Below are 9,021 nucleotides of genomic sequence, written 5' to 3'. Positions count from 1 at the left end.
GTAAAATAATCAATTACCAGAAGATCAATTCCTTTTCTCCTCTTCAAACAATAAAGTTTTTCAATTTGCCATGCAAAGGAATAGAGGGAGGGGATGCATTAACAAGGCCTTCGAGTTTTCCATTATCTTATATTTTAAAAACAGCCATTTCCTATCAGAGAACAGCAAATTCATTTAATTTTATCAAACCCATTTTATACCAAAGAAAAGGATTAAGGAATTCTAGGATTTTTACATGAAGTACATAGGAATCTCTCATCCAGTCTCTGGATCTCCATTAACAACCGGTGACCAGATCCAAAACCAAGTTATAAGGAAAAGAGGCCCGGAGGAGCGGCCAGCGGCCAGAAGGATACTGCAGACACGAGGCCCAGGAGGAGAAGACGTGCCGCCCCAGCATGCTCCCGCTCCGCGAGCACATCCAGCTCACACACTTGTCGTGGCCAGTGCTGATCACCCACTCCGTGGCCATGCTGAAGATGATGGCAGACACCCTGTTCTGATGAGCTGCCGGCAGAGAAAGGGAGAAGCGTGACCCGCAGAAGCCACTGTGCCCGCGGGGGTTGCTGGGCCGCAGATCACCGAAGAGCACCGTTCAAAGGCACCTTAGCAACAGCTTAGAGAACGGTGTCTGCTGTTGTCTGGGCTGTCCTAGTTTGTTGTATGGCTATGCTCGAGAAAACATTTCTGGTTTATTTTTAAAAACCTTAAATATGAGAGTTCCATGCAGAAGGAAGCAGTCTTTTGTTAATAGAGCAATTTTTAAAAATTGTTTATTCCTCCTTCAGAGGTTGGAAAACACGGGCACTGTAAAAAGCACCTGCAATTTCCTATAATGAAAAAAGTAACAGAACGTTTTGTTTCTGAAATAATTTTTGTGTGTAACTATTACTTATAAAGATGAAGTATTTCAAAGCTCTCTATTCCAAAATAACAGAGATACAAACATTCAGTTCATTGAATCCATGCCCAAAGTCTTGGAAGTAATAGATTAACTTGATCTGTCTGGCCCCAGACATCTTTTTATTTAAATCTGCAGTTGTCAAACTCAGGGCAGTGACAAGATTTATATGAGCTTGGGACAAAGATGCTGGAGTCAATTACCTTTTCTCAGGAAGACTTGTCCTATTTCTAAGATTACATCCTTTCTGCCATTTTACTTTTTAGATGTCCTTTCTTTTATGAAATTATAGTGAAATATGGTAATGCTTATTTTGCTTCACTTTTTAAAGAACTGATAGTTGACAAAAAAAAAATTGCTATACCTTAAGCCTATACAGATACTGACAATCAAAACAGAGTATAGTAAGGCATGTAAATGAGAAATAATATTGAAAAATTGATGGCAAATAAAATAACTTCTTAAGGCATTTGGTTTTTGGCAAAAACATTGGTCAGGCACATGGTAAGAGGTCTCCAAATTACTAGTTATATATTTAAAGAATGTAAAAGGCTTAGATTCTGGCTTTTTGAAAAGATCCATGTGCTGTAACAACTGAGAATTCAAAGTTGTTTCAGTCATAATAATATGATAATGAGTGTACATTAGTCAACAATGCAGGACTGTCACTCACTGTCACAATACAGTTTCCAGGAATGAAATATCAATCTCAAGTCCATGGTCATGTCTGCATCTTTCTCTTAAATTAGGAACAGGTTAACAATATGTTGGGAAAAGCAATTTTGTGTAAGTTCAAGAAATGTTTTCCCTGGGTCCTAAAATTCCCCAAGACCAAAACTCCCCAAGATAAACTACATTTACCTAACACATCTGGACTCTAATTTCACCTTTATCCACAGCCTGAAATACAAAATTTGAGGCTGCTACACCTCAGGTAAAGTTTCTAGGAATCAGCTAATTGTCTGTTGGGAAACCACAATTTATTATTTGAGTTGCCATTTCAATCTCAAGTTAACATGGAAGTCTGTTTTCATTAAGGGTAAAAACATCTCAAAGTATAATATAGAGTTAAAAACCAGAAAAAATTGTAAGTGAAGCTTAAATAATTTTCAAACTGATAACTAACTACCAACCTGGCAAGAAAAAAACTTGCGAAGACTCAAGGAGTAAGGGCTCTCAACCACTATGCACGGGATTGTAAAAAGTCTCTTAGGGCTGAGAGTTTGCAAAACATCTAGAGCAGTGTGGTGAGCCTCCTGGCAGCACACGTGCTGCGCAGAGCTGGACGTACCGCTGAAAGCTGTAAAAGGTATGCCAACCCTGATCTGGAGGATTTACAAACCTTTCAAATATTTGACTCAGTTATTTCCAGGTGTAGCAATCTGTCTTTACAGAAATGATCAGAGTCACAGTACAAGAGTCAGAGGAACAGCCCATGGCGCCCATGACCCCAGTCTTACAGAGCTGTAAGCTGATATTCTCTGTGTGACAGCCCGTGTGTAAACAGCTGTCAGGCACAGGAAAGCGAGCCGCAGCCCCGCCTTAGGGTGGCCTCTTCCACAGCACAGTGCTGTGATTTTTGTTGCTGCACACTGCACAGTACAGTACTGTAGTCTACGTTCTCTGACACACTGCAATCCAGCATGTAAGAGTTAAACACATAAAGGCAAAATTACCAAGTTAGAGCTCCTTTGTCCATTTCTTTTTCTGAATAATGTACTGTGCATACTCTATGTAATTCCTCATTTAGCAAGCAGTTCATTCAAGGACCTAATTGCAGGAACAGAACTGTCATTAAATGAGGAAGGCTGCATAGATGCACAGGTACATGTGCAAACGTGCACACAAACACGTACACTGTATACAGCAGGAAGTTAATAAAAACCAAAAGGGCTCTTTATGCACAGTAATAGAATGGCAAAGAAGTCCATACACACACCCAATACACAGAATGTTAAACGTTAATGAGGAAAGAACAGTAAATAACTGTCTCTCAGTGCGGTAACTATAAAGTTAATGTGAAAGACTGCGTCTGATCACAGAGATGATGCTCTAGTTCTATGTGTGTCTACGTGTATCTCTTCGCTAGAAAGTGTACAGGTGCGCCACACTTACCTGGATAGGTCTTGATGAAGTTCATTTTATTAAAATCTTCAGAAACATGAAATTCCTAAAAGTAAATATAAAAAATAAGAAAACAGTTATATTTTTTAAAACAGGAGAAACTGAACTTTCACAATGAAATGAGATCCAAATATGGCTGTCCTAAGACCCGGACACCAAGGCGAGCTACTCAGAGACATGACTCGCGCCTTGCATGAGACCCATCCTGGGCCACTGCAGAGGCAGTGGAATTGAAAAAAGAAACAATGTGCCACTGATTGGCACAGTATTTTTACCTAGTTCTTCCTCCACAAGTGAATGCCATACATTCTCCTCTACCGTATTAGAGTTTTGCTAATTTTACTCTGTGGGCCAAAATAATCCAACACCGCAAAAGGAGCACTGCAAAGGCCCATTCACAGCAGAGCTCACAGCCACAGGGCAAAGTCTCGGGGTAGCTCAGAGGTTTGTCTAGAGGGATAAGGTCATACACATTCGAGTACAATATTCCCTAAACTTGGTTCCCCTTCTATCATCCTTTTTCAGACAATGAACTTTATAACTTAGAAAAAAAAAAAGGTTTTTTAATTAAAAAAAAAAAAAAACCTCAGCATAAAACTGAGAAAAAAATAAAACCCACAAAAAGGATACTAATTAAAATTTTACTGGGGCCAGGGAGATAGCTCAGTAGAAAAAGCGCTTGCCTGGCAAGTGCAAGGGCCTGAGTTCAATCCTGGATTCCACCAGAAAAATAAATAAATAAGTAAAATAAAAAAATAAATAAAATTTTACTGATACTAAGTTGTTAGGTTCTCAAGTCTCTGGGTCACATGGACATAAATTGCTCACTGACCAGAGGAAAAACACACAAGAAAAAAACACATGGGGACTTCCTGCTCTCCAACTTGCTGCCGAGTGCAAAACGGCATCTGCATGGCATGTCCTGGTCATCACGGGGTGTGCAAGCCTGGGACCAACGGCTACCTGGGGTTGACACGGTCCCTTCCACTGAAGAGCCCTAGAAGTGTATGTGCTGTCCTACAACTGCGAAGTCTATGCCTTTATCAAAACCCATGAGAAAGGCTCCTGGCGAGAGATGCAGGACCACGGCCACCTCGGGGAAACAACCTGGCCCTGAACGCGACGGCCTCTTGTCTTACACATCTGCACACTGCCCTGTTGCAGAATTCTCAAGAGAAGGGCGCTGTAGCCTTTGCCGCCACATGGTACACCCATCACCGTGGGAAGGCTCTGCAGCAGCTCTTGCCTCTTGTCCCTCCTGTGCATGACACACTTCTGCCTCCTTGCTCTTTCCTCCTGGCCCCTAAACAACAACTACAATGACAAAAAAAGGCTTCTCTAATTTAAAAAGCAAAACAAAAACAACAGTAAAATTCTTAACTGTACTACAACTTTCCCTGTCCCCTTCTCAGCTAAAACCTCCCTAAAGATCAGTCCATGCAGGCTACCTAACTGTCTCCTGGTCACTTGCACCCTGCTGTCCCAGGGGGCTCTGCTGCCTCTGCACACAAAGGGTTCTCCCTGCCTCCCTCCATGGCCTGGCCCCAGCCTCTCCTTCTGCCCCCAGGCCTGCTCAGTGGCAGTGCCTGGCCTTCCTGCTACTTGGCCCCTTCTACCCCCAATCTCTGGTAGGCTTTGAGCCCTGAATTTCCCTTCACTACACCCCTGTTCCTTGGTGGATACGGCACGGCCTGGCACTCTGCTCTGCTCAATCCACCTGCTACCCCCAGCTCACAGCCTGCAGAGTTCCCACAGAATTCCCCGCAGGCAGAGACCAGCCAGCGTAAGCCTTGGAGGTGTAGGCTCACTCACCCAAAACTGGCCTTATCCTTCTGCCTCTTGGGAAAGGGTGAAAGTCCTCTCACACTGTTACTTCACACCCGCACCCCATGAAATCTCAGGCCCTGCTTCCTTGAAGCTGTCACCTCTGCTCTGTCACCAGCCCAGGGTTTTTCAATCTCAGGGTGGCATACTGAGGCAGCTCCCTACCCGGCACCCTACTTTCAGCCTTACCCCTCAAAACCATCTTCCACATGTATTCAGATGTAACTCAAACCCATCTACTGTCGCCTTCACTGCCACCACGCCCTCGCCTGGACTGCTGCAACAGCCTGACCCCACTCTTGCTGCCTTCTCCGCATTTTCAAAAAGTACTTACTTACACCAATCCTTTTAAAATGTAAGTTATAGAATGCCATTCATCTGTCCAAAACCCTGTAACCACTTCTCACTAAACTTACAGTAAAATCTCAAACCTGATGCAGACCCTACAAGGTCCTTCGTGACCTGGCCTCTGCCCCAGGGGTCTCTCCTTGTTACTCAGTACCACCTGAGCATAATGATCTTTTCCAAATCCTTGAACACAGGCCCACTGATCCATCTCAAGCCTTTGCAAAGCATTCACTTCTGGAAACTTCCCTGGCTCTCTAGCTCCCTGACTCTGGGACAAGCCAATCCAAGAAGGAAAGAATAACCTGTAACAAAGGCTGCTGTGATAACTAGGTATTCACATGCAAATGAATGTGTATGGGATTCTCCCTCACACTACATATAAAAAATAACTTACAATGCAGCAAAGATCTAAATGTGAGCACTGAACTATAAACATGTTGGAAGAAAACAAATCGTCACTTATGCCCCTAAAAATAGGTATATAAGTGATCTTGCATTAGGCAATAGTTTCTTAGGTCTTATATTCAAAGCAGCACTCCATAGAAGGAATTTATTAAACTTAAAATCTGAAAAAGACAACATAGGATGGGAGAGAATATCTACAAATCATGTGTCTGATAAGGATCTAGCATCTAGCAAGTACAAAAACTCTTACAACTCAACATTTAAAAAACTAATTAAAAACAGGCAAAGGACCTAAATAGACATTTCTTCAAAGAAGATACACAAGTGGTCCACAAGCTCATTGGAAGATGCTTGGCATCATCAGTCATTAGGGAAATACAAGTCAAAACCAGTGCAGGCTTTCATTTCATGGCCACCAGGAGGCCTATAACAAAAACAAAACAAAACAAAACCAGAAAGTAAGTGTTGGAAGGCTGGAGAGATAGCTCAGTGGTCTAAAGCGCCTGCTTAAGCAAGTTTAGGCAAGTACACAGTGGCCACAGTTTGATCACCAGCACCACATGCCATGCCAGCCCCACCCCCAGGGTAGGCTGAGCAGGCCACAAAAAAAAAGTGTTGGAGATGATGGGGAGAAAATGAAACCCTCATACATGGCTGGTGGAAACATGAAACAATGCTGTTATTCTGGAAGACACCAATTCTACTCCAATATACACCAAGATGGACTGAAAACACACATTCACACTATATATGCAACTTACACATGATATTCACTGCTACATCATTCCAAATAATCAGAAAGTAAAACAATCCAAATTTCTATCAACTAATGAAAGGCTTCTTGTCTTTAAAACAGAGTACCATTCCACCACAAAAGGAATGAAATGACTAATTCAAGTTACAACTGCGGGAACACTGAAATGGCACACTAAGTGGAAGATGACAGACACAGGTCACATCACAGACACTGCATAAAATGTCTAGAAGAGATGCATCCCTGTGTTCAGAAAGTGGACCGGCGACTGGCAGAGGCTGAGAGGAAGACAGGAATGACTGCTAATGGCATGGGTTCTCTGGGGGACACAAAGAGTGGCACTGGTTAGTTTTTAGATACACTACCAAACCACTCAATGCACACTTAAAAGTGAATAGTACAGTTCATGAATATTTAAGGAAAAAGTAATTATGCATATAATTAGACCTATAAAACACCAGTCCAAAATAAATGTAAAATTTCAGTATCTGGCCCACAGGTAATGTGAGGCACAATGCCTTACACAAGTCTGAGCTGCATCCTTTGTCTCCTCAGTTTCACAGAGACACTCACAGCGACCAAGACTTCAGCAGAGAAAGACAGGAGTGGGAAGGCTGTGCTCTGTGGACAGCCTGAGCACCAGGACAACCATGCCAACAGCATCCTGAGCTCCACAGAAATCGCTTACAATTAAGCATCAATTAAAAAGAACACGTGTTTAGGCTTAACATCTGCCCTCAAGCTGGCAGATATCCATCCTCCTGCTCTTGAGTGGTGGGAATACAGTTGTGCACCACCATGTCCGGCTGTTAACTTTATTTGAACTATTTAACATCAGTGAACACATGGATTCAAAACAGAGACTCCAAAGAATACATTCTCAAGTGACCTACCATCACGGCCCCGTTATCCTGGCCCACAAATATCCGCCTGCTGTCGTGATGATACGCCATGGCAGAACAAGGAGCTGTGGGAAACAGAGACCGCATTACCAGCAGAGCTCAGCATGTTACGCTGTTGTTCCAATTGCACTGTTACTCAAACAGCTATAAGATAAATATTTTAAAAGAACACATTTGCTTTGTTTAAAAAAATCATGTAAACTAAAAATATAATTAATGTTCTCTCTGTAGTTTAAAATCATAAACCTATAAATCTTCTCAATAATTTTTATAATTTTGTGTAAAATGAACCAGCTGATGTCTCATCTGACTGAGATTCCAACAACGTAGGAGGTCATTCAGCCCCAGCCACCAACCCCTATCAAAGTCACAGAGGGCTAAGCTGGGTGTGCCAGCACATGCCTGTATTCCAGTACTAGGGAGGCAGAGGCAGGATGATCACTATGAGTTCAAGACCAGCCTGGGCTGTATAAACAAGTTACAGCCTGAACTACATAGTGAGACCCCAAAACCATACAAAGAGGGGCTCCCAGCACCAGAATTCCCACTCCATGGCACATGTGAACAAGCTAAGAAAGCCACCATGGGATCTCTTTTCCCCTCCCAATGGATAGAAGAAAATGTTCCCTTTTGCAATGACACACAGAGCGCTGTCTGCAGAGACTGGAGCCATGACATGTGGACAAGTCCTTTGTGTACCCAGAAAGCTCTTGCCTCTTCTTGTGCAACACCCCCCACCCCTGCCTGCCTATCCCTCTTCCAGAAATCAGGACCCACAGAATGAGTTTCAGAAAGGAGAAACCTCCAAATGGTCTCTTGCTAAAAATCAGGGAGGAAAGTGATAAGTAGAATACTTGCAAAAAGCAATGTCTATTTTTTTTCCTGGCCTAAAAAAGTTTAATTAACAACAGAAAAGCCGTAACTAGAAACTGCAGTTTGGAAGCAAAACAAAACAAATGAACCTGGCTTCATTTTCAAATAAAATTCATAAAAACACAACAGAAGAGGGTGTGCTGGTGCACACCTGCAATCCTTGCACTTGGGAGGTGATGGCAGGAGGAGCACAGGCTTGAGGCCAGCCTGAGCTTCAGAGCCAGCCACGATCCCATAAACAAAGTAAACACGAAACGTCTTCCTAGTGAGGTCATCACTGGGGAAGGGTGTACGTTCTCTTGTGAAATGGGCTAATGTTCTTCATCAAAGGAAACAAATACTCTAAACTGGACGACACCCAAAGAAAAGATGCAGGCAACAGCGTGGTCAAACCAGAGAAAGCGGCCACTTCAGTCCCAGTCAAGAACTATACTGTCAGGTAGGCCAAAGAGCTCGGCGGATTAAAGCGTCGGATTCAATTCCAGGGCCTGCCCTGCCAGCCCCACCCCCACGGTGCGCTGAGACAGCAACTGAGACTGGGCGTGGTGGCGCTCGCCTGTAATCCTAGCTCTTGGGAGGCTGTAAATAGGCAGATCACTAGGCGTCTGATCCAGCAGTGAGACCCTGAACACCCTGTAGGCCCTTCCCTAAAAAAAAAAGCACTATATTGTTCAAAGAAGGGAAGTGAAATTGTGCACAATACAATGAGGACTGACTTTAGCCCGCACACCATTACCCACCATATTGATGTTTAAGATTATACAGAACAATCTCGTCTAACAATTAGAGCCACAAACATATATACACCTTTATATAATCAAAATGCTTTTCCATAATTAAACATAAATAGCCGGGAAGATAGCTCAGCAGCAAGCACCTGCCTGGTAAGC

The 9,021-nt window shown here is 43.1% G+C and overlaps 1 protein-coding gene across 1 annotated transcript in view; it reads right to left on the bottom strand.

Moving 5' to 3' along the window:
* Nucleotides 1-9,021, bottom strand: part of Wdfy1 (WD repeat and FYVE domain containing 1) — a 45,428-nt gene that overhangs the window by 13,700 nt on the left and 22,707 nt on the right. The window contains exons 3-5 of the mRNA XM_004638157.1: nt 7,250-7,323; nt 3,017-3,071; nt 357-507 (exon numbers count right to left, since the gene is read on the bottom strand). Coding sequence (XP_004638214.1) covers nt 357-507; nt 3,017-3,071; nt 7,250-7,323 — 280 coding nt within the window. The remainder of the gene's footprint in view (nt 1-356; nt 508-3,016; nt 3,072-7,249; nt 7,324-9,021) is intronic.

Source organism: Octodon degus, unplaced genomic scaffold (genome assembly GCF_000260255.1).
Source record: "Octodon degus isolate 3935 unplaced genomic scaffold, OctDeg1.0 scaffold00096, whole genome shotgun sequence".
NCBI lineage: Eukaryota > Metazoa > Chordata > Mammalia > Rodentia > Octodontidae > Octodon > Octodon degus.
The sequence above is the reverse complement of the archived record's forward strand: the minus strand, read 5'-3'. Positions and strand labels throughout refer to the sequence as shown.